Genomic DNA, 27,290 nt, shown 5'->3' with positions numbered 1-27,290 from the left:
CTCAACAGAGTCATGGCCAAGTGCCCATTCTAGGTGGGTGAAAGTTGTTCAACTGCCTAACGAGTTGTCTGTCAGCAACCCCGTCCCCGTTACTGTACGGGGCTAATCTGAGCAACATGTATGCATTTCAGTTTCACCCATCACCAATTTATTTCTACCTCCCCGCTATATATCTATCACCCTCCCTGTGTGCCTCCGATTATCTGCCCTCAGTTCAAATGTGCATCAGTTTATTCATTAACCTCTTTGTCTTAAAAAAGAGATGCCTAATTTAGGGTACAAAAATAGCACAAGTATTCATTCACCAAGTATCAGGCATGCCAAACCTCACAGTGCCCGCTGCCATCCTTCCCAGCCTATAAATTAAGCATGCAGTGAGAGGAATGGTGCACAAAAAGGCATTAGCACTAGAAATTATGTAATCACTGGCAAATATGGGGACTATGGAAATTGGAACTAATGTGCCCTGATGCACTGGCTCAATTTGCGTAGGAGTCACTGGAAGATGAGGCCCTGCAAGCACCGGAAGCAGAAAACTAATAGCCCAATATTGTATACCATGGAGATGGACTATGTGCATTTATAGGCGGTGCCTTTAGTCTATGAGAACTGAAGCACTGGCTCTTGGAGCACACTTGAATCTTGTAATGAGCCCAAGTGTCTGGTTGGCATTTATAGACATGCAAAATCCCATCTAAATGTTATCTTCACTACCATTTATGGCTACTCTGGATGCTATCAATGAGAGGCAAAGAGAAGCCTCTGAAAATCTGAAATTGAAATAATGTAGCGGATGATAACTGTGCACACTGGTACAGGGAGAACCTACTTTGGTGGCTGGTGGAGTTTGGCATTTGTTCATTTATTGGAGACACAGACATTATGGTTACTGATGCAGGTGGACAGTAATCCTGAGAAGATCCAAAATGAGGAATTTGAGAAAATATACTGATATGCCCCGGGCTCAATGGCATGGATAGGTTCACAGGAATCTGACACTACTGCAAAGTGGAACAAACCCGCACTGAAGACATTGCACCACCAGATATTGGAAGGCACTTGAGACCCTTGTTGACATATGCACTGATTACCACCAAAGAACAGTCAAAACCATGCTGTCACTAGACTATGTGAATCTTGAAAGCAATGGCACCTGGTCTTTGGAACTGACAGGCGCTGGGATCATGGCACTAAAGGTCACCTGGGACACTAGCACTGATGTGTACCGACCAACACTAGAGAGTCTCTCATTCCTGGCCACTGGCACTGTTCGGTAGTTTCAGGCACTAGGGTTCCCAGCACGAGAGGCAGGGTTATGCACAGTGGCTAGAGTGTTTGTACATTGTACATACAGTTCTGGCACATGTGGAAACCGGGAAACAGCCTTAACAATGAGGCTCGAGTCACGTTGTGCCTTTACAACGCGGCCTAAACCACGAATGTGTCTTTACAACGCATTCCTTTACCACTCAAGTCATTACTATGACTTGCCTTAGGGAAAGTGTTGTTGGACTGATGTTGGACTTTAAGTCCAACACTTTCCCTACTGTGGCGCTGACTGGAGTTGGAATAGTAAACTATACTATTCCAAAGTCCAGCGCTTTCCCCCAGGCAAGTTGTTGTACTGACTTGCGTGGTAAAAGAATGCATTGCAGAGACGCATTCGTGGTTGGGGCCGCGTTCTTAAGGCATGGGTGCTAAAGACCTGCGTTGTTCCGACACACAACCATGGGAATCTGCATAAATGATCTCTGGGCGTCCTAGAGATTCAAGCCTCAAGCACAGGTGACAAAATGATGCACTACGACATTACACAGAAAATAATGTCTATTGACAATGTCGATGTTTGTTTCACTTGCTGCCATCTACTAGTGAGTCAGCTGCTCCTGGGACACACATGGATCATTAATGAATAAATAAAACCCAGCTTTGTCTGATAAAGCATAGTAACTTTTCGTATGAAGACGTCCAGAATAATGAAAGTCAATAATTGTATTACCCTTCTATGGCAGCCAATTGATCATCAATTTCTTGAACTCTGGATGTATATTCCTCATTGATATTGTGGAATTCTCGCAGAACTGAAGCCTTCAATTCAGAATATGGGCAATCTAAATTATTTAAAACATTTGGAACTTCTTGAAATCCCTCAGTCATCTCTTCAGAAGAAAGCAGCAATGTCTGTAAGGAAATGACAATCAGGTGTCTACAGAAAAGTCTTATTTTATTTGAACAGTATTAGGTTTCTAAAGATAATCTCTTTATTGGTTTTACCTTAGAATTGCATTCTCTTAGTCCCTCTTCTAAAATGAGCCGTTCAAGATTAAGTCGTTCGATAATTGCCTTTTGTTGCTTCTTCACAATGTTAACCTAATTTTACAGAACACAATTTTTCAACATGTCATTTAAGTACAACGTATTGTTGCATAAAGATGAACAAAAGGTATTTAAGCATATATCTGAAACAAAATGTGTGGATACCATAACCTAGGAAATGTATGCAACATAATATTTATTAAATACCAATTGAACTTGGACAAATTAAAAAAAACACATTCCTAAACCAGCCAGTTGCAATAAGGCCTTATATTATTTAACGTCAGAAGGATAAGTGTTGTCACAGCTCGTTCTGGAGCGTCACCCTCTCCCCCCACCAGCAGCAACCGCTGCAATTCCTTTCCCAAGAAAAGGATAATAAATCATGTTTTTCATCCTTTCTTTGCGAAAAGGGTAAGTCATTGGGCTCACAAGCAGTGAGGAGAGTGCACAGTGCACTCCCCTCAGAGCGCATGTGTGTTTGGCGGGCCGTCTCGGGCCGGGCAAACACACAAGCGCTATAGGCTGTCTCCAGCCCTGCACAGGCTCCCAGTCTGTCTGGGAGCACCCTGGCTCGGCACTCCCAGCCAATCCTGATGCTGCTCTGAGCAGTGTCAGGATTGGCGGAGGGCAGGCTGGGAGCCTGTGCCTGCGGTGATGACGAGGGAGAGGAGCACTGCAGTGAGACGGAGGAGGGGAGTGTTATTTTTGTTTTAATATATGTTATTAGTCTCCCCTCCCCGTGCTTCCCCCCTGCCTGCTGCCCTGCCCGCATCACACCTGTGAGTAGTGACTGCTTTCCACTGCAGGGATCGCACCAACCCACTCTCTATGGCAGTGAGTTCCCGAAGGTGCCAGCTCCTCAGTTTAGTCTTCCAATTATTTTCTATTCTAATGCCACCTCAAATATATATATATTTTTTTTTAACGTTTGCGTTTGTGTTGCTAAAGTTGCCCTAAGTGGGAAGGATACACCCAGATGTGGGTCCCTTGCTCACTGTGCCACTGGATTAAAGCTAGCCTGGCTGATGATGGGTGATACCTTGAAACTGTTCCTAGGATGCTTGTTTCCGGTCAAGGGAGGACCTAATTTGGCAGTTCGGGATGGGCTGTTCCCATGAGGAACAGGGTCAAGACTGATTTGCATATGGCTGGGTCCAAACTGGGGTGGCATGGTGAGCAAAAGAATGATTAATTTAACTCAGATCTGTGTCTTGGATACGGTGTTTGCATTGTTCAGCACTCCGTACATCATCCTTTTGTGTAGCCATACAGAGTGTACATGGATCACTGTAGACCAAGATTGACACGGTCTCAACAGAAGACACACTCATGAGGGCAGACATCCGTAACCTGGGAGCCATGGTGAAAGAAGCTGAAAGGTCTTTGATGATCCTTAAAGACGATACTGCTAACATCAAGAATCAGGTCAGGGAACTAAAAGGTACCACCGGCATACTGAGGGTGAAACTCGAAGACCCGGGGGGACGCTCCCACAGAAAAACAATGTACACATCAGTGGTGTGCCTGAAAAATCAGAAGGACTTACTGTTGATCTCTTTGTTTAGGACCTCATCTTGAAACAGTTGCAACCATGCAGCCTCTCTAAATACTTCTCTATGGAGAGGGCTCATCGTGTCCCCGGCGTTCTGCTTAAGCCTGGAGCACCAACCCGCCCAATTATCGCCAGAATATTGAACTACAGGGACAGGGATGTGGTCCTCCAAACAGCAAGCAGCACTCCTCCACTCCAGATTAGAAATGCAAACATCCCCTTATTCCCCAATTTTACACTTCTTGTACAGAAACTACATCACAGCTTTCCTGAGGTCAAGAGTGCCCTTCGGGCAACAAATATTCAATGATATTCCCTGCACAGCTCCGAGTGGTAGCCAATGGCAAAACTCATTTCTTCTTTATCCCAGAGGTGGCCTGGGACATGTTGGATGGTTGGAGAAAGGTTGATGGGACGGGGCATTGCAACCGTTCTAGAGACATTGAGGGGGCTGCCTCTCCTCGGAAAGCCAGCAAACACCGATGAGAGGTTACTGGCTGCTAAACTTGGTAAAGACATCCCTGTTTTGGGAAGAGGGTGGGGGGCTACTAGGTGGTTGCCATGGTCTCCAACTAGTTTTATGTTATTTTGGGGCAAAAGGCACTCTATACAGTTGGGGTGGTGGGAAGATCTATGTCCACAATACAGGTGGGCAGGGTGGGCGGGTTTGTTTGGCATGGGATATTGTTTTTTATTATTGTTCATGTTAAGGCAAGGCACACAATTGCAATCACCAACACAAGGGTATCATGGCTTTTCTTTTCTGGTGTTTGGTCATTCCTTCTCCATGGCTTCAAGACTAGACACATTCTCTCCCTTCAGGTTGCAGACACCAAAGCATGCCCACCCAGGTAACTATGGTGACCCTACGGCTTTTACCATGGAACATCAATGGGTTTGGGGCAGGGTCAAGCGGGGAGTAGTCCTGCAGTATATCAGGAGACATTGCCCAGATGTGGTCCTCTTATGGGAGATCCACCTCCTAGGCAATACATGATGCGCCCTCAACAGGTAGGGGTACAGGACGATTGTACATGAGGGCTACAATACCACTTCCAGCGAGTGAGCATCCTGATAAAAAAATCACTTCCCCTCTGTCCAACATACTTGTTCCAATCAACACGGGCGATATGTGGCCCTCATGGGACACTGGGAGGGGGCACGCATAAACATACTTTCAGCATATATACCACTGCAGCTTCATGTCACTATGCTACCAGAACGTGGTACACTATTGCTAAGTCTCCTCAAAGGGGATTCAAATTAGGTGGGAACTTCAATACAACACTCTGCAACACTATTGACCGCTACTCCCCACCTCCCCCCCACACAAACCAGTTCAGTCGGTCAGACATTTGCCAACTTATATGAGGCCCTGGGGCTCCTGGACACATGGCATAACCATAACTCCATTGCACAGCACTTTACATTTCATTCTGGGGCACAAAGCAGTCTCTCCCACATTGGCTACTTTATCACTTTGGCTCATCAATTCCCATGGGTGTGGGAGGTTTACCACCTGGCCAGAGCATCTCAGATCACTCTTCACTATGGATGGTCTATGGACTAGTCGAGAGACAAACTCACAGATGCATTACTCTGAATCTTTGGTACCTTAAGGTACGGAAAGTTAGGGCAGCGCTTGTACATGCGACGGAGCAATGCTTTGAGGAAAATTAGTCCTCGGTGTACTCTGCACAAACTCAGTGAGAGGCCTATGAGTCTGTGATTAAGGGTGTAAGGCTCTCTCTGATAGTGGGGTGAAAGAAAGAAAAGAGGGTTAAACTGGAGGCCCTCGAGCAGGAAATACTGGATCTGGAGACCGGGCTGTGGTGCAGGAAGCTGCAAAGACCTAAAATAGGGCGGTACAACACCTGGCTCGAAAGGAGGGAGAAAGTGAATAGGTGGGTGAGTGGGATTCTGGCAACATTGGAGAGTTGGTCAGTGACAGGTAGGAAATAGCAGAGGTTTTTGTGACATAATATGCCCAATTCTACTCCCCGGGAGCCACCACCAAGGGGGGGGGGACTCCAGAGTGCTTCTGGCAGGCAACTGCCTCCCGACCTTAATTACAGCACACAGACATCTCCTGAAAAAACAGCTTTCTGCTGAGGAAATAGTAGCGGCAATCAGAGATTTGAAATCGGGCAAGGCGATGGGCCCTGGTGGGGTTTCGATAGAACTGTACAAACTTACAGCCACTAAACTTGCCATCAAAAGATGTATGAGAAAAGCTGGAAATTGAGTTTCTTTCCCTCAGACCAATGACTGGCCTCCATAGTGGCCCTAAGTAAAGCAGGAAAGCCAGAGGATTACTGCGGCTCCTATAAGCCCATTTCTGTCCTCAACGCTGACTTGAAAATACTAGCTAAAGTGTTGGCCTCCTGATTTATCTTCATTATCCACACAGTGATTAGTCTAGATTAATCAGGCTTCATCCCAGGCCACAACACAGCCCTGAACCTGCGCAGGCTCCGTGGTGTCCTTGGCAAGATCGGGACAATACAGGAAGATACTCTTGTCCTTTCTCTTGACACCAGTAGGGCCTTCGACACTGTGGAAGGGCCTTACCGGTTTGCTGTGCTGGGGAGATTGGGTTTTGGCCCCCACTTTATAGCATATGACTCCTCCAAGTCTCCCCACTGGTGCAGGTGGTTGTAAACGATGAAACATCTGGGGTCTTCGCCCTCCAGCATGGTACCAGACAGGGATGCTGGTTCTTACCTCTTCTTTTTGCTCAGGTAGTGGAACCTCTAGCAGCTTGGGTTACAGTGGATCTGCTGATTCGAGGTCTACGGTGGACTGACCATTAGGCAGACAGAATATCACTCTAAGCCATGCTATTTTGCTCAATGTGGCAGACCCTCCTGTCACCCTTGGCAGGATAATGCAGATCTTGACCCAATTTGGACAGTATTCCGGAAACACCATCAATTGTAAGAAATCTACAGTTTACGTTCTTAGGGGGGAGGCACCCCAGCTGCCACAGGACTGTGCTGCAGAAATAGTAGCAAACGGATTCAGATATATGGGCATTTATATCACCACTGACTCAGCTCTGTACTATTCCCATAAACTGCTCCCCCTATTGACATGAATGAAAAATGAAATCCAGCATTGGCGATCTCTGCCGTCGCTTCTGGAGAGGGCTGCACTATTTACGATGCTGGCCCTAACTCCACTTTCTGTATGTTCTGCCAACATCAACAGTCCATGTCTATTTTCAAGTCTCTTAGCTGCGATGCATGTGGCACTTCCCCCCCCATAGCATTCCTATATTTCTCTTGGCCATCTCCATTCCAAGAATCATTCATAGTATCTCTGGAGGTATGTAGTGTTCTGTATGTTTAACAAACACCATTCGGCTGAGGCTTCCATCCTACTCCCATGTAACTCATTTATGCATGCAATCACTGATGACCAGTAACACTGTATCCCTGGACTGTTCCATGTTATGTGTAGGAAAGGCCCCTTCAGTCCACAACCCCTAAGCAGAGTGCATTGGGTGATCTGCTTATTCAGGTAGTAAAATGGGATCCCGGTGATCAGTGGTCCAGCCAGCAGTTGGATCTAGGGGAAGGGAGATGCACAGGCTTCCCCTATAGGCGTTCCATTGTCCCCAAATTTTCACCCATTTCTGTGGGCAACCACGACTTTCCTATATTATTCTCGCTGTGCCCCGTGGGGGAGATTAATAAAAAAAAATCCAAGGTCTCTCTTGCTTGTTTCAAGGATTCGAGCAGTTGCCCTAAGGTCTTGTTTCCTATCAATTGGGTTACATCCAAAGTGAAAGAAAATAGCATGTCGACTTTCTCGAAAAGGGCAATTTAGAAATAACTTTGAAATGATAACATATAAACTTTTCATAAACCGAAGAATTAAATCTATCTGAAAGCAGCTGGAAAGAGATTCTGATAGTCTGTTTAATAGCGGAATTACTATATAGAAAGAAAATGTAATCAGCAGTGACAAGCATAGGGTAATAAAACAGATTAGTATTTCAGATTATGGCTCTTCTTCATTGGGTTTAGTAACTTGATAGAAAGACAGTATATAACACGATTGACCTGCAGGGCTATTATCTGTGCTACGGACTTAATTAAACTGCCTTCAGAACTAGAACTCAATCCTTTCTCAGACCTGTTTCCAATTTTATTAACGTTGTTATTCTAGCACAATAAAGGTCCCCATTAAGGCTAGAACCAAGCGGATATTAAACAGAATTTGGAAAGTATTGCTATTGTACTGAGGGTTGAGCCAGCTACAAGATTTCTAAGGCAGGGACGCAGTATTCAAGGCCTAATGAACAAAGCAATTTTACAGCCACAAAAGTCAAATCAGAGCCGACTGCAAAATGGCGTTTTTAAATGCATAAAACGTGAACTGTATTCAGTAAAGCATTACCAAATCACAATTTAGGTACTGATTCCGTAAGTTATATACTAATGTTTTGCAGCTGAAACCGTCCGCCAAACAATATTTTACCACCAAGTCAAAGGAGATTGTAACCATTCACAAATGTGACCTCTTCCCCTTTGTGAATGTGGCCACATTTTATTTTATTTACAAGTAGACAGTGCTTCCTCGGACCGCTGCCTAAAGTGATTGTAAAATTGTTCATTTTCTTTTTTAAACACACATCGTTTTCCTTTTTAGAAAAAGAGGCTTCATTAAAAAAATACTTTATTTAAAAGCAGTCATAGGCATTGTGGTCTGCTGACCCCAGCCGGCCATCATGTCTGTGAATCTAGCCAATCGTTGTGGGCTGCAATTCGAAGCCTACCTAATACATTTTGGTATGTTCCAAATAAGAAATTTCAAATTGTGAATCATTATTCAAAATTTACGACTTCTAATTTGGAATGTTAGTACATGAGACCAATTTAACAGTATTAACAGTTAGCATTTTGTACTACCACATAATCTTTAACTATCTTGCAGAAACTTAAAAATGGGCCAGGATGCATGTTATATTGCCACAAATTATATAGAGCAGTTTTGTGTGTCAGGCTGCTCCAGCATGTTTTTGGGAAGAAAAAGCTGCGCACCAAGCCAATTTTGACTACCATCTTGAATTTAACTAGGAAATCACTGTCTGTTCCATTTGATTTTGAGCAACTTATCAAAAATGCTTTCTCGTTTGCAATTGCTGGGCTGATCGCCTGTTCGGTGGCCTTGAGGCAAACAGAGAGATGCTGCGTTCTTGCTGGTACTGATTTATCATGCTGGAGCAAAGAATTTAATATGTACTGATCTCTTTCTGTGAATAGTTTAATTTAATTATCAGATATATTGGCTCCATCACCCAGGACTCTACGTTTTGTCTACGACAGAGCTTCAATTTAAATCCCTTGCATGAGAAGTTAGACACTGATTGCAATGTTTCCTATCCATCAAGCAAATACATTCTTGATCGCCTGTATTTGCTAGAGGAAGTTGTATAAACAAGGAAAACCCGATGAGTCAAGAACGGGGTCAGCCAGAAAAATATGGAAGAGACAGAAAGACAGAGGGGTGCGTGAGTTAATGTGTGAAAGCATGAGAGATAGAGTGGAATATGAAAGAGATTTAAAAAACAACTATGAGATTCCACCACTACCCAGCTTATCCTGAATAGGCCACCCTCCCTTTGGGTTAGGATGAGAAATGGAAAACAATTCCTGCTCTCATTCCCTTGCCCTTCTTTCCCTTTAATCCATTTCTAGTGTATTCACTTTTTACTACATAAGCATTTTGAAATGTGTTTTATATTGTTCCATTTCTAACACGCAAAGGCCAGGCAGCTGAATACTAACAAACAAGCACTGGCAATGCCAATAGGTCTGGCTTTAAAGGAATGTTGTATGGTAATATTCAGCATTACAAGCAAATAGTATTTATATTTGTGTGGCAGCAAAGAACTGAATTTTGGTGTAGGTTGAAAGGTCAGATGGCAGTTGCACATCCAGATTTGAAAATTCAACTAGGCTAATGAGTGCCTCCTCCCATCTGTGCTGGTGCCAGGGAAAGACAAACATTTTAAATCATCAAGGTATCTAAGACACTTTTACAGCATTACAATGTCATGTGTGTACACCAGCAAGTTCAAGCTCGGCTAGCTGGATAAATAAACAAAATGATCACAGATGGTGGAGGGCAATCACTTTTTGGAGGAAGCACACGACTTCTGCCCAATCAAAGCATGCACTCTTGGCTTCCAACATGTAGGCAGAACTAAAGTCCCTGTCTAGTGGTACTCACATAATTGTCTGGCAACAACTGCGCTGTCAAGCCAAACCATGAAAACCAGATCCAACATTTAAACCAAGAGAGGGAAGAGCACATGTAAGTAAATTTGTGATAGAGTTTGAAGGGAGTGTGTCTGTGAGAGAGAAATGGAGAGAGAGACAGCAACAGAGAAAAATAAATACTAGCTTACCAAATGAACGATAATAAAGAGCTAAAAAACAGAACTGGTGATCAAAAGTTGTTTGTTAATGTTTAACCAGTTAGATTCACAGCAGGAAGCAGAAGGCTTACTGTGAGGCTCTGTGTGAAGCTCCCACCAATAAGTGCGGCAAATAGTGACATAGCCAGAGATTGGAAATGAGCAGATTCCTCTTATACAAGAGGCTAAACTGATGTATCCCTACTCTGCCAGATGATTATGCTAATATCCACAGTCTGCCCAGAAAAAACTATTTTCTATTTCATCGGCTTGAATGGTGTTTTAATTAGAATAGCATCAAAGGTCAGCACAGTACTTAAAGTTGGCGCAAAAGCATAAACCATTCTGCAGTCCAGATTATTTTAACACTATCTGAATAAATACCCAATTACCAATACACATCTACTGGTAGTACCTGAAGCATGTCAGTGGCAATCATACATCATGGAACCAATCTACATAGAATAATTTAAAAAAACGATCCATTTATTGAGAAAACAATATCTCAACTGTTTGACCTATAGGAGAAATGGTCAGCTGCTCAAGTGATAGACTTGAGAGTGTCAAGTATTTTTAAGTTGAACTCCTACAATTTTTTCAAGGCTCAAACTCATACAGTTCAGCTAAATGCACAATGCATGCTGCACTCTTAAATGCCTGTCCAAAATATACCAGGTCTCATCTGCTTCAGAGTATCAGAGGCGGATTTCTTTCAAATGACCTCAACATGCACTGCTGAATTTTGACATTGCTGAAATTTGGGAAAACTTTTAATTACCTGTGAAAGGAGTAATGGGTAGAACTGTAAATATCCCCATTGTCTATTGAGCATAATACTCCGATTCATGAAGAAGAAACTGGGCAACAGGTTCTTAGAAGTGCATTAATCATTGATAAAACATCTAAGGCAATGGACTGGGTCCCTGCACTGAAACAATGGGTTAAAGGAATCATATATTGGACTGCGGCTAAAGGAACATAACTACTGTCTGAAATGGTGAGGGAGAGGCAATGCGGATGTTATTGTAGCAGGGGAGGAACGAGCACAACTGCTAATGAATGCAACCAATGTTGACAAATCAACATGAAGCTCATACCACGTAGGACAAATTTACCAAAATTTCACCTCAACGTTGAGATACTGTCCTTAATTATTCAGAATTATTGCAAAAATGAACCTTCCTGATTGTTGACACCTTCATACATTGTTGTTTGCCCAAAAATGTTTTCACTGCTCCTTGACAAGTAGGCATGATGCATCAATACTACCAGATGTTTGAAAAGTGCATTAAGGAAAAGACATAACACCCCACAAGTTGGAATATTTATGTTCTTCTAGATGTTTGGTATAACTAGCTGATATCTCAACAGCATGATGAAAAGAATAATATATCATGCTCTGCCCGGGCTGTATCGGAACTATACTTTTGCTATTCATCTATGCTTTCAGAAGATGCATCAATGTAGTCTCTTAAAAGTAATAAATGTGGACAGAAAAACATGTTTATCTATGCCATCTACAAGAAGATTTAGGCATTGGTTCCTGAATCCCCAAAAACAGAGGGAGACTGTCTTCCTGCATTGTACTATGTGTATGAAATTATTTTACGTGATTGTAGAGAGCTCTGAATACTCTTTAAGATCATTAATTTTACTGTTCATTCTTTGTTAACTTGGAAAAAAACTCAGGTAACATGCTTTGATGAGATCAAGAAAAAGGGTGGCAAATGAATGGTCATGTACTTCAAGGTGTTTAGAGTTGCATGTATGTCGGTATCGTGATTGTCAACTATGTTTAGTAACATAAATGCTAGGAGCCATAAAAATTGGCAACAAGGACATTATCGAGATCCCTAACATAGTTTGATACAAAGTATGGTGCCTGTACAATGCATCTATGTGGTATGATCTTTGGTGCCAAACAGTTAATGATAGTTCACGACTGGCCAACTGTATGGTTTCCATAATTAAGGCATTCAATTTAAGCACTGGAAACCCAAGTAACAAAAAGTCTCCTTCATCCCTGTATTGTACATTGCTAGTTTTGATTTGTAAACAACTAGATATCACCTCTGCTTAGTTTGCCGGTCTTCATAAGTTATTATGTTGGATTTTTAATATATCTAGCTTGGCACCAACTAATAACTGGAAGTTACGTTATACTTATGGGATAAAGTACCCACTGCTGTACATTATGAGAATACTGCAGGTCACGAAAGATTCATGACCACATAGAGAAACAAGTCCAAAGATCAATTTCCTTTATAAAGTCATGGAACACTGAGGAGTCTTGCTTCTTTCCTATAATAAATGGTCACGCTTCACCCTTCCCATAAACTACACAAATCCTTGGCGCCTTCCTCCATCATATGCAAGCAATGACATGGCTACAGACATGAAGAACTTAAAGCTTTTGGTGCAACGCACAACTTTGGATTCCTTTGGATGCAAAGGGGTTTCTTAACTTCATCCACAACTCCTATTAAAACGGAGCAATAAGTCCAAACTCATTTAAATACATTTCACTTAGCAGAAAAGGTAGCAGTGGTAAAGTGTGTTGTGCACCAGTACCATCATGAGGATTTTTCAAGCGCAGTGCCATAGCTGATTCAGCTGCTAAAATGCCACAATGTCTAAGACTGCTGAGGTTGCCCTATATGTTATGAAAACTGATTTATTTCCTTTATCAACATTGCAGGAGCACACCTCTGAAAATGAAAAACAGTTCTGGATCAAGCAGCAGTATAAAAGAGAGGTAGCACTGGGCATTTGGTCGTACTAAAATGTCCACTCCCTACCCTCTCCAGGTTGGATCATGGAGCAGTCCACAAAGGTAGGTAAGTCATGGTGCATGCCACAGCAAATCATTTATATGTACCCTTCTTTTCCTCCATAGCCCAGAGTTATTGCCAGTCCTGTGCCATCAGCCTGTGACATAGGGCCTGATTATGACCTTGGTGGAGGGGATTACTCTGTCCCAAATGTGACGGATATCCCACCTGCTGTATTACAAGTTCCATTATATCCTATGGGACTTGTAATACGGTGGATGGGATATCCGTCACAATTGTGACGCAGTAATCCCATCTGCCAAGGTTGTAAGCAGCCCCATGTTATAAAAGGGATTACGGTCAAACCCATTGCTCACCCTTCGCCTTTGGGCCCTTTGTGCACATCCAGAAGATTTTATCCAGATGCCTAAATGTGCACATTTTTCAATGTCTTGCTCATGTGTATGTTTTCAGGATGGATGGAAGAACACCCCGGTACCGGAGCAAATGCCATTAAAGTAGCTAAGCAATTGCTTAGAGATTACATCCCTCAGTTCGGGTTACCAAACCAAATCAGTAGTGACCAAGATACACATTTTGTTTCAACCCTAGGAGTAGATCAGCATTTGCATTGTGCCTACAACCAAGAATTCACACCACAGACAAAGTAGAGAGGAGTACTGATACCCTTAAGAAAAAGATAGCAAAGATATACTCGGCAGCACAATTGAAATGGCCTATTAGCATTGCGGCTCTCAGAGCTATACTGTCTAAGAAGACAACATTAGGCTTGCAAGAAGCAATCCTGGGAAGACCCATGAAACTCCCATCAAATACCACAATTTCTACTGACAAGTTAGATTTACAATTCAATGATGATGCAGTCTCAGGTTATAGTGTTGGAATTCTCCTGTTGGAGTTAGCCGTTTGCGCTATATCAAATGCTCATAACATAATTGGAGAAAGCTTATACAATGTCTTTATAGTTTCCATTCTCAACTGCAATCAGCCTTACCTAAGGGTCCAAGCGAGGCCTGCCACTCTCTTCAGCCTGGTGACTGGATTTTGATCTGTGTGTACTGGAGGAAGACAGTGCTGTGGACTAGCTGATATGGACCCTATCAGACCCTGTTCATCAAATACAGCTGTCAAATGTTGTGGCCAGGCACTTGTAACCACTCTTCTCACTGTAAGCGGGATGCTCCTCCTCAAGACAACAGTGCTTCTGTTGCTATTCAGGGCCTATGCCTAGCCCAGACCTTCTGCAGTTCCGCTCCCTGCAGGTCAGACAAGTTTGACATGTTCATCTTCTTTGCCTGTTACACCACCGCCACGTTATGTTGCCCTTGAAGCCTCTCAATGTCACTACCTCATTCCAGCTGCCGGATCCTCCTGTGGGTCTGGCATGCTATTGTTGTTGCTGCTCTGAGCATCTGGTTGGGGTGGGATACATTCTTGCAGCAGAATGGGGAATTATTCCAAGACAAAACTGCACTGCACCTTCCTTCACACAGAGTCACAACTCTGCCTACAGGGGTAACTCCTATATAAAGTTGTTGGAAGAATACAGACACACGATTAATTCTTCTTTTTGCTGGATTTGCATGCCCATGCTGGCTTATGTGGGCGATTGTATTCAACTGATGAGGTTGCCCATCAGTTATAATGACACGTCTTCATCTTTTCCACTTTGGAGTGTGCCAAAATCTCTCCCTCTTTCTTACCTGGCCTTGAAAAGCTCAATAATCCTTTGAAAAACAACCTGCCAGCTGTGACTCATCAAAGATTAGTAAGGATTAATTTGTGATCGCTGGTGTTTTTGATGGACATGGCAAAGATTATTTAACAATGGAGAACATTTGTTTTGCCTCCTTTATGTGCAATCTTCCTCATGGATTATTATTTCACAAGCACCACCTGCAAGGGGGTCATGCATTATTACATTTCCAGGTCATTGGCTTATCCTTAACTGCTCCTAGACTGGCCTGGACTTGTTATCCCGGATACGTTGTTCCTGCTACGAGACACTTTGATGATCATTCCATAGAATGAAAAGTGGCTAGGCAGGCCCTTTCAATCACCACTAGGCTATTTTCTGCTTTAAGTCTTATGTACCAGAGGATTGTTGTTTTAAATTAAATGAGAAGAGTAAATCTCTTGAATGCAATCCACAGTTCTTTAAACAGGAAATTAATAAAAATACCTTTAAGAAATCATTAAATACTTGATTATATTCTTTTGTAGGCAGGGTACAATAAGAGAACCATTTTCTTGAAGAGCTCTTGTACTATGTATAGTAAACAAAAGCTACATGAGAAATGCCTGGCGTACTTGGAATTGGGCTTAGACCAAATGCGTAGGAGTCACTACATGCAAGCTTGACTGGGGCATGTTTCTGTAAATTCACTTTGTATGAAGACACTTTTTCCTAGTGGTTACTCCTCTTTCAACCTTTAGACTTGCTTACCAATGATAATTTACTGATGCATTTTAGGAGTACTGCAAAATACATTATGTCTTGCTTAAAAAAATACAACAAATAAAATTCGTAGTTACAGGGTCTTTTGGTTTTATGTAAAAAGTAGTTTCTCATCAATGTTGAAACATAATTTAAGTCTAAACATGAGAAGGCTGTCACAAGAGATATGGGGGGTCATTCTGACTTTGGCGGGTGGCGGAGGCCGCCCGACAAAGTCCCGCCGGCAGAATAGCGCTGCGCGGTCAAAAGACCGCCGCGGTAATTCTGAGTTTCCCGCTGGGCTGGCGGTCGACCGCCAGAAGGCCGCCCGCCAGCCCAGCGGAAAACCCCCTTCCATGAGGATGACGGCTCCGAATGGAGCCGGCGGAGTGGAAGGGGTGCGACGGGTGCAGTTGCACCCGTCGCGATTTTCAGTGTCGGCATGGCAGACACTGAAAATCTTGGTGGGGCCCTGTTAGGGGGCCCCTGCAGTGCCCAAGCCATTGGAACTGCAGGGGCCCCACGACACCCGTTACCGCCAGCCAGGTTCTGGCGGTCAAAACCGCCAGAACAAGGCTGGCGGTAAGGGGGTCGGAATCCCCATGGCGGCGCTGCTTGCAGCGCCGCCATGGAGGATTCCCTTGGGCAGCGGGAAACCAGCGGTACACCACTGGTTTCACGTATCTGACCGCGGCTGTACCGCCGCGGTCAGAATGCCATGGGAGCACCGCCAGCCTGTTGGCGGTGCTCCCGCGGTCGTTGGCCCTGGCGGTCCATGACCGCCAGGGTCAGAATGACCCCCATGGTATTGCAGAGATTAATTTTGGCACATGGTCATTCAGATGACATTGGACTGAGGATCAATGTATGGAAACAATAAAATGGGAAGGTATGAAGGCAAGGTGCCCTTTAGCCCATCAACTGTGCGCAGGCCCAGTAAGTGAACCTAGGCTGTAGTTATGGCATACCAGGTTTGAGAAGGTCTAGGTCATCTAAGGGGGAGCTAGCTAGTCAGGGAATTTACGGGTACAAGAGGCAAGAGTCAGACCGAAACTACACTCTGCCCCAAAATGACTTTCAATGGGTTTAAGCGTGCAAGATGGTAAGGGTCAATAACTCTGATGTCCAATAAGTCAGCTTATGGTCCATGAAGATGAAAGCAATTAACCTGAACATGTGAATGCATAGAAACAGAAAATTCCCTCCATGAGTGTGAACACTGTGCTGGCTACAATGAACAAAGCTGATGATAAGGCCTAAGCTTGCCCCTCAAGAGGGAAGGACTGGATTGATAAAAGACTGGGAACAACACACACTGGCTTAAAAGAATTCATTTTGAGAGTGAGAGATGATAACTTGAGACTCAATCATGCTGTCACATTTTCTATGAACACAAAGAATAATGCAGACTGGGATATTATCCATCATTGGAGTTTACTTATCTGTGCAACTGGGAGCCAAAGGCTAACGTCACTCCTGTTGTTTGGCCTGACTGAAAATAAATGCATTACCCTGGAGAATATATTGGTAAAAAAGGACGAAATAGAGATGTTTTCAACAGCTTTACACCCCTACAACTTGATACTGGAGGACAGTCTCCCCCAACCGGTGAAGCATACGCTTGTCCCTATCTATTTATTTTAACTTTCATACTATGCTATCTTTTTTTAGACATTCTTCATGTCTGGATGAAACCAGCTGGTAACTTTCCTTCCAGCAGGTGTTGGTGTGGAGCGGTGGGTAATTGTAACTGCATTTTTATAGCACTTACTACCCAGATGAGGCTTTAAAGCAGCACGTTATTCTGGAACCCAAGGTTAGTGGTTAGTCCAGTGCCATTGCTTACTGTTAATTATTGAGATTAGTTTTGTGCACTCAAGTAAAACATTCCATGTAGTACTTCTAGTTTCTTTATGGTGAGGTCATGCAAATGGCTGTTGGGATTCATAGAGGAGTTAGAGGAGATTAGGTATTGTTAGGTTGCATAGGTATGACTATCAGAGGGAGGAGGAGAGATTGTGATTTTGGTAATGAATTGTAGGCTCCTTGCAGAAATACAAATATAGAGATTAGGCAAACATAAAAATGTCAGTGTAGGTTGTGCTCAGAGAGAGGAGTCATAAAGAGGATGGAAGGGAAGGCAAGAGACAGTTGAAAGAGAAATAACAAAAGTGATGATAAGAGGTCTCGATTAAAGGTCAGTGTTTCATGTCAGATTTAAGGAATGTAGAGAATATTTTTTTAAACAGCTAGAAAGTCACACAATGTAGAGAGAAAAGAACATGACTTTCTTGTGAAGATGGTGCTATATTAGGTATTTTAGATAGGCACTAGAATCAGGTAGACTATCTCTCCCATGCTAGGCTACTGCTAGGCCATGATCTAGCCAGGTCACTTGATCAGCTCAAGGGTTGAAAGTGAAAAATAATGTCAGGCCGCATACGTTGAGAAATACCAAGAGCTTTAGGCTGCACTCAGAGGAAGCAGTATGTTCAAAATCATAGCAGTGTGAGAAAATAAATGAGAAATAATGTGCACATTGAAAGGCAGATTCTGCAAATGCTGCAGTGGACGGCTTTTGGTGATCATTCTCAGATTTGGCTCACAGTAATAATTTTTCAATCACAGTGGGATCCATTTCAATGCCTCTCTATTAAATTCACACAAGAGGGAAGGTGAGGACAGCTTCCCAGACAGTGGAACTTTATTGCATTCCAGTGGCTGGAGGGCGAGAGATGAAGGCACCGATGTGAGTGTAGGCATGGTGAAATGGCTTATGTCACAAATTCAATGCCATTTTAGAAAATGACTGCTCATTAGACATTCCAAATCACTCCCTTCTTTGTAGATGCTATGGGTGGGGAGGGGTGAGGCTATAGGTTGAGGGGGCCCTTTAGGTTATACCAAGCCCGTTTTCTACTTTGATCACACTTCAGTGCAGAGCCCTCACACCTCTTTGTGCCTCTGTTGTGGGCGCTCCACGCTGGTGGCTGCCCTGCTGTGAGGGTCATCACTAAACAGTGGCGGCCGGCAGCTTTAGGAGGGAAGGGGGCGGGCGGGAAGCACACACACACACACTTGTTCTTTCACACGCAGGCATGCACGCACATCCATTAACAACACTCATAACATTCAAACATGCATGTATGCACCAAACATTCATTTTAAAAGTTCACACACACTCATTCTTTCACACACGCACGCACGCACATCCATTAACAACACTCATACCATTCAAACATGCACGCACGCACCAAACATTCATTTTAAAATATCACACACACACTCATTCTTTCACACAAGCACGCACACACATCCATTAACAACACTCATACCATTCAAACATGCACGCACGCACCAAACATTCATTTTAAAACATCACACACACACACACTTACCTTCAGCCTCGAGGTCACAGGAGGGTTGGGACTGCTGCCTTCCTTCACTGGCTGACCTCAGGCCAGCCAATGAGGGAAGGCAGCAGTCCCAGCCTCGTCACAGAGTGGGATGGGGTCAGTGAGACTGCTGACCCCACCCTACTCTGTGACGAAGTTTCACTGATTGACACTCACAGGACTTAAACCTGAAGCGCCCACGGCAAGTGTCAATGGGTGATGCTTTCCTTGTCACCCAGGGGAGGGCCTCGAGGCACCTTTGCTGTGCCGAGGAGGTCACACCCATAGGAGCTGTGACCTCCTTGGTCCAGCAAAGTTCATCTCAGGCAGCCAGGATTCTGCGCAAATCGCGCATGTCTCACTCCTGGCTGTCTGAGCTGAAAATGAAGAGTGTCTGTCAGGCTGACCTTTGTTCAGCCTGACAGACACTCTTCATGAGGGGCAAAATGTGGGGGGGTGTGGCCCCTCCGCCCTAAAGGACAGGCTGCATCTGTCACTAAACGAAGGCTGTGCTTGGAAAGCAGCCTGGAAAGGCATTCGTAAGGACAGCTACCCCAAACTGTTTCTGAAGAGTGAGGCAGTGGGTGCATTTTCAGTTTGGGTCAAGTAGAAATTCAGTTTTTAAACTGAATGAATCACTTCATGCTGAAATACATGAACATTGACACTGTTTGTGGATTGCGATCGGAATACTGGATAGGTCGTGAGGTCAAAGAATCTACTCTAAGTCAATGGAGAAATGTAAACAAATGCTCACAATGTCAGTATAGAGCAACATTATTTGTGTTTATGCTAACCCAACTTCAACTACACGTTTCTGTATATTTCTGTGGCATCCTCGTGGCTTCTACTGTGCAGATTTGCAACACTCCTATGCTTCAAGGTGGAGTTCGGAAACTCCTTTGGTCTTCTGATGTTGAGTACAGTGGCCAGTACTGCTGTTTCCAATGTAAAGGATTAGCTAGGCAGCAGCGCTTTTAGAGTGCTTTTAGAGTGTTTTGGCATCAAGTTCTGCCGTTTCTGAGCACTGTAACTAAAACTTATTATCCAATTTATTGGCAGTGAATTCACTAACTTCAGAAAAATAAAAGGTAGGCTTTGTCTTGCCAGGATTTGATTTGAGAGACAAACTGAGTTTTCAGAACTGCTGCTGCCCCTCCCTTCCCAGTATGACAAACCACCCACTTCAAGCTCACAGTTGTAGGCCCGGAAACAGGCCCCACAACTCAGCTGCACTTCAGTTCCCATGTGGGTTGTTTGCTAGCCAATTTCATATGGACGGGATTATGGATGATCAATTTAAACTTATACAAATTGCAAATGTAACCTGCTAAATGAATAAAATATTATGTGGCTATCCAGGTATAGTGTGGTAGCACAATAGCGTTGTTAACTCCCCCACCACCCTGCCACCCTTAGGAGGGGTTTATTATTTTGAGAATAATGTGGCACACAGATGTACGCCACAAGGCATATCTGTGAGGTTTCATATATTACCTTGTAAAGTGGTAAAATGCCTAAGTCAGTAAAACAGGAGAGTCCTTGAGAAAAGGCCTTCCTGTGTAACGAGGTGTCTTCAATGTATTGTGTTTGTGAAGCTTCTTTAAACCCATATTCATGAAGTCAGTATTCAAAGGCAGCCTTCAGTAATGTTTTAAGAGAATGGGTCATGTGCCTAACACGTACAATTAATATATCCTTACAGCCGGCTGCAGAGGGCTACACAGTTGTCAAAAGCCATGAACCTGAGTTGTAGGCCCCAGCTGGAGGCTAGTGCCTAAAACGAGGGTAAGGGCCTTTAATAACAGGTACAACCTGAGGCAGAAGGGCTATAAGGCTATTAGAGCATTCTACCCACTAGGGGTAGAATGTTGTAAATTAAAACAGGAGAAACAAAAAGAAAAACATTGGAATGATAGAGCAGAAGGCTTATACCAACCTTTTTAAGCCCTGAGCTTCCCCACTGTCTGCAATGGAGCTCTTAACAATCCAATGTTCTAATTAGGCATTAAACTCTGCATTGGGGCAAAAAAGTGCACTATAAACTATATTCCAGCAAATGAAACATGTGTGAATTCTTCTATATTCTACACCAGCCTTACCCTAATCACTGTAAAGCCTGCAAATTAAAACATCCCACAATACTGACTCAATTGGGCCACCCCAATCTCTAATTCTGTTATAAATATTTTGTACAGAACTGTAAATCAAAGTTCAGTCACTGTAAAGTGTTCTCGCTTCAGAATTTTCCCAATATCTATGTAACCCCCTTACTGCCATAGGGTAACGTCTACATATGGCTCCTAAACCCAGCACCCGGTGACGTACTGTCATATTATAGATAAATTAGTTCCCTAGCTCTTAGGGCTAGACCTGTACCATACAAATACCCCAAATAACTAATACTTAAGAACTTACATTAGTGTTAGGAACAAGGTCTCAAGACCGCCACACTCGAGATGGCAGTCGGACCGTCGCAGACAAAGTGGTCAGACCGCCGCAGACAGGGCAGTCCAACCGCCCTATTATGAATGTGACATATGGGCCACCGTCCAACCACTGGCACCGCCAGTTTGCTGCCTGTCGATAGTCTTGTGGTCTCGGCGATGGCAATCTACCAGGTCAACTCTGCCCTGGGGATTACAAGTCCCCTTTCCACCAGCCTTTGCATGTTGGAGGAAAGGGGGCATCGGGGCCCCCCATGGACAGCCCCGTCGTGCCCAAATTACAGGCATTGAAATGCGCGACGGGTGCTGTTGCACCCGATGCACCACAACATTGCCGCCGGCTCGATTACGATCCGGTGTCAATGTTGTGGTGAGTTTTCCGCTGGGCCAATGGGTGGAAACACTGTTTTCGCCCGCTGGCCCAGCGGAAAACTCCTAATAGGGCAGCCAGCATACTGCCAGCACTGGCGGTATGCTGGCTGCAGCGGCTTCGGTGGTCTTGGAAAAGGCCTATGTGCACAATGCATTGACGGATTCACTGACAAACTTAAATATTAAGGATTAGGGGGCAGATTTTGTGGTTACTGTTTGCAACCAATAGTTTACTTTCTGTTTTACAATTTGTTTGAAGGTTGGCAATTGTCTCCTGGTCCAATGCCTATTCCATAATAAACATTTTTAACTTTGAGAATGTGTTACCAGTCCAACTTCGAAGTCAGTAACGTTTTTAATGTTTTGCAACAGGATTTCAGTTGTAAAATATTGATACTTTGCGTCCTTTCCAAACACCAAATCACAGAGGATCACAGTCCCATTTTAGAACTTGATAAAAGTTTACAGATTCTGACAATGGGATTAGAGCAGTTAAAAAAGCATTTTCCCCTGCCCATCTTCGCACACTGTTGTTTAGATCAGAGTCCCTGTTGGGCTCTATTGTTCAGAGAACAAGTTACTTACCTTTGGTAATGCATTATCTGGTAGCAACAGGATCTTGCCAGGATTCCTTACTTTAGAATCTTTCCCAAAAGCGAGCCTAGATCTGGAAACCTTTTTTCTCATAGCATGTATGTGCCTTGGAAGAGGGAGTTGCGCGACTCCGTATCAATGTTGGCCACCGGATGTGATGGTAGCAGAATCCATATAACCCCCTTGCTGATGTCAGTTTCTTCTGTGACTATTTTCCATACTCAAAACATGGAACCACCTATAGAAATCGCCTATTGAAACAGTGTGCTAGCACAAAAGACACCCCTCTGTCCAATAATCACTGAATACTTAATTTAAGGTGTAGATTTCCATAACAAAATGTTCGGAGACAAGAGAGGACTCAGTTCGCAGAGCAGGGAGGATAAGAGGGTCATTAAGGAATCTGTGACTAGATCCTGTCTCTACCAGATAATGCGTTACAGAATGTAAGCAACTTGTTCATCTGATAGAGACATCTAGCTGCAGATTCCTTACTTTAGAATCAGATACCAAAGTCATAGTAACCCGGAGGAGTGAATGCAAACTGAGACCTTCAAAAAGTCTCTAAGTATCACAAAATCGGCTAGAACAAGAGACAATCATAATAATTAAGATGAGCAACGATCTACTCTACAACATCAAAACCTGTGAAAGGAACCACAGGTAAATAAAACTATAAGACATAAAAAACATGGGAATAAGCTCATCCATTTTAGTATGTCAAATGTGAGTCAGTAGTGACCCAACAACATTGAAAGTTTCTAACCAGACGAAAACTGGTCTAGTACAAGAGAAATAGACCATCCGTTCTTAATAATATCTATGAGGAAACACATCCTTTCTAGTAAAAGAAGTGTGTAAAGGACCTCAGTAAGAAAAAGCCATAAAAACGCTAAGAGCATGGAGAAAGCATCACCCATGATTGATACCATTAAAAATCTGTCCTTAAAACAAACCCAGTCTAGACCGGCCATTCATTACAATGTGGGTGAGCCCTAGCATATTTCACAACATAAAACGTGTGGGAGGAACCACCGATAAGGAGTCATAAACAATCAAAAACATGGAATAAAGAAAATCTATGTTAATATGACCATTGGTGTTAGAGTTGAACTAACAACATGAATATTAAGCTACTTGCTCCCTTATTGGTATGTGAATCCATGTCCAAACACCCCATCAATACTGTGAAAAGGACCACAGCAATGACATCATAAAGACAAAGAAAACATGGGTAAGAAACACTACCCATGACCATAAGACAGTATTGTCAAATGAGCTAGTGAAAATAAATCTATTTGTTCTCATATGTAGTCTGAGGGTTTTACCCTGTTGGAACACAGATCAGCATAACACGCCATTGAGCAATATCCCTTATAATGTAAAGGTACATCATAACCAGACCTACACTATAAGACACACATAGAATGTTTATCTCTAGCAGAGAAAACATACAATTGCCCTCTTTAGAAAAGAAGTTGAAGACAACAATAGTAACCATTTAGCATATAAATATACTTTTCCCTAGGAAATGTAGATAGAGATGATAAAAACATCTTCAAGATATTCTCAATATATATATCTACTGACATAGGAGTATAACAAACAACCGCCTATGTAGTAACCAACATAATATAAATAAATATATCTATCTATCTATACAGGAAGTATGAAAAAGGGACCCTGGTAGTGTGGAGGAATCCAAGGTGAGTACGTGTCTCTTACAATGATTAAGACTCATCTACAGATGAACTGGAAAAGCTGTCAATAATGTAAAAACAGAAAATGTACAAGATTCTGAACTAAAAAGAAACCCTCCTATTTTGTATATTCTGTCTTATGACAATACTTTTCCAAGTGTGAAACCAACCTACAACAACTAGACTAAGGTAAACAGTTGTACCTAGATGAGGTATTAACATATAACCTCCTCAAGCACAACAGATCTTCATAGAGAAGAAGTACCCCTGAAGACGGTAAAACCCTTCCAAAAAGAAGGAAGTCTTGAATACAAATGCCCAAGTGCAGAACAACTCCTAAAGAGTCAATAATATTAATTATTCTATACAATAGATTGAATAGAATCTGTAGCAAGATATATCCCTATGCAGACCTATGATAAACTAGCATAAGCTAGGAAAAGAAAAGAATAATGTTCAAAGAACATGTCAATACCATCCAAATGTCCACACCAAAGCGTAGAAAATGTGTCAAACTGTGATGGCTATCTAATATAAAACCTCTTAAGAGCAAACAAGTAAAGTTGTAAAGTCCCCAAGAAGATACTTCCTGGCTTCTAATGTATCCAATCAACCAAAAGTAGAAAAACTGATACTACCATATCATAGGTAAAAGAAGTATGTATACCACAACTGGTGTAGATCTACAGTTACCTTATTTGACAGTACAAAAATGACTTAGTAAACAGACACCCTTAGTGCCAGAGAATCCTGATACAGAAACATCTTTGAACAGAGATGAAACGATAATCTGACACTCCAGAGAAGCTGTTAATATTTTAAGTTCCCTATAAGGGATACTAGTATAATTCCATAATCTCACAAGTTAGAAAAACGGACTCTCTGCTGAGGGAGCAACTCTGTACCCTCAAATGAAGGTGTAATCACCCAAAAATTAAGGGATCCCGACTGTGCACATATATATGAATGCTCACTAGCATACAAGCAAATACTCAAATACTCCACTTATTAAATATGGTATATAGCCATAAAGGTAACAACTCCTAATCACAAGCTTTTCATCAGAGTAAAATACATAACATCACCTTTATATCAGTTGTTTTAAAAAGTGACAACCCTCTACGAGGATGTTATTGTCAAACTTGAAGGGGAAAGTCATCAATTTACGGCAAGTAATGATGATAATGAAAATAGCCTTGAATATCAGGCATGAAAAGTCCCATAAGGTTTCAGGGCACTGTGCAGCTCAACACCAATTTAGGGAAAAATAGCACCTGCCAAAAGCAGGAACACCCACCCACTGCCACAGTGAGGTTGTAACAGATATATAACTGAAAAAGCCTCACGGCCCTGCCAAAGCATGGCTCTTCTGTGGAATAAGTAAAGACAAATAACACCTTACTATTCAGTACAGGAGTTATAAACTAGAACAAAAAGGTAGAGAGGAACCACGCAAATTCGCTGCTCCACCCCTACCGTCAGGCAAACATCTTAAAGCTGAGTCTGGCTGTGCACCAAATAAATGGGCACCATCAAACGGCATGTCAAGCAACGTGGCTTGCATTGGTTCTGAAAACCCTGAGGTATGTAACCAGACACGCCACCGTAACGTAACTTAGGAAGCCATAGCTCGAACAACAGAGTCCGTGCTACCCATGCCACAGTGAATGATTAGCTTAGCTGCTTACTGGCCATCTTAAATCATAGGAGTAAGAGTGCTCCTGATTTCTTCCAGAAGCGTAGGGAAGATAAGTCCCATAAAGCATGAGAGAAATATCCAAAAACACAAGTTACATTCACAGAGTGTAGAGCAGAACTTGTCCAGGAAAAAATATGCCTGCCACAGACGTCTAGACTCCTGGACTATCTATCAGATGGGACTTGTGGGAGATACTCAAGATCACAGGAGGCCAAAGCGACCCATGCCACCAAACTTGGATGCGTAGGATGTCTTATTAGACAAGCCGGATCACCAGGGGCAGGTTGGTGCATGTGAGGTATAGCCTGGTCAACAGGGGGCCCTGTATCGGGCTTAGCCCATGCCCCTAACAAAACATCATGTAGGGCTTCGCTGTAAGGAAGCACTGGGTCAACCCCTGTTTGGCTTTGATAGAGGACAGCTATTAGGGGATCTGAAGCTAATTCCACTGAATTAAGAGTCAGATCCAACACTACAGCAACCCTTTTCAGCATGTCTGCAGAAGAGGAGCTCGCCTCCGTAGCAAGTCCAGGGGGGTGAAAGTAGGCCTGAGGCTGGAGAAGAATCCAAGCCACTAGCCACAGCTAGGTCAGTGAACCAACTGGCCTCTCTATGAGGTTACAACTCCTCTACCACCTCTCCACATGAGGGAAATCTTGTGGAGGAAGGGCAGGGATAACAGACAGACAGAGGGAATCGACTTCGATTGGTGGCGCCAGCGGAGTCGCCAGAGTCAGCTGGTCGCATACCGTGCCAAAGGTGGGAACCATAAAGGGTTGTGCACTGGTGACATAACGGCTTCGTCAACTGACACTGAAGACCTAAATGAAACCGAGTGTGAGCCCGCCAGCGTGGACACAGTCAATGCACTTCTCACCTCCTTTGGACCCACAGTTGCTCCAGAGGAAGCTGATTCACCAAAGACAGCACGAAGGGAAGTGTAATATTCACACATCTGGTCAAGAGTCACCCCATCCTCTGGGGAGAGAGAAAGATGCAGAGTAGACACTGACCTTGTTTCCGAGGAATGGTGGGAGGTCGTATGCGCTGAAGACGACAAATTTCGTAACCTTGACTGTTTGCGTCAAGACTTACCTCTTAACGTCAATGGAGAATGGGGTACACAAGAATGACTTCTTGAACGTCCCGCAAACAGACATCAGTCCAAGAAGGAGACCTGGGTTGATAGGAAGACTGGGAAGGTTCCGACATATGCGCTGCCAGAAGCTTCATTCGATGGTCCTGCAGAGCCTTCAGTCGAAGTTGACGACAGGAGTCGCAATCTTCAGCATCATGGTGCTCTCACAGGAACACCATACAAATCAGGTGGGGGAGTGAAACCAACATTTGTCATCCACAGGACCCACAGGGTTTGAACCCCGAATACATGGAAAAAGCACACTGTTCCGGATGTCGAAAACATTGAGGTGGGCCACAAATGGCACGACTAAGCGTTACTTGATCTGCACTGCAAGCATGTAAAATAAGGAACTGACGTCGGCGAGGGGGTTGTATGGACTCTGCTGACGTCACATCCGGTGGCCGCCGTTGATACA

General features: G+C 43.4%; 1 protein-coding gene across 2 annotated transcripts in view; it reads right to left on the bottom strand.

Moving 5' to 3' along the window:
- The window catches only part of CCDC148 (coiled-coil domain containing 148), a 777,160-nt gene that overhangs the window by 331,280 nt on the left and 418,590 nt on the right, over positions 1 to 27,290 (bottom strand). For both annotated transcript variants that reach the window (XM_069225141.1, XM_069225142.1), the window contains 2 exons: positions 2,275 to 2,370; positions 2,000 to 2,181 (listed from right to left, as the gene is read on the bottom strand). In XM_069225141.1, coding sequence (XP_069081242.1) covers positions 2,000 to 2,181; positions 2,275 to 2,370 — 278 coding nt within the window. The remainder of the gene's footprint in view (positions 1 to 1,999; positions 2,182 to 2,274; positions 2,371 to 27,290) is intronic.

This window comes from Pleurodeles waltl, chromosome 3_1 (assembly GCF_031143425.1).
Source record: "Pleurodeles waltl isolate 20211129_DDA chromosome 3_1, aPleWal1.hap1.20221129, whole genome shotgun sequence".
Lineage (NCBI taxonomy): Eukaryota > Metazoa > Chordata > Amphibia > Caudata > Salamandridae > Pleurodeles > Pleurodeles waltl.
The sequence above is the reverse complement of the archived record's forward strand: the minus strand, read 5'-3'. Positions and strand labels throughout refer to the sequence as shown.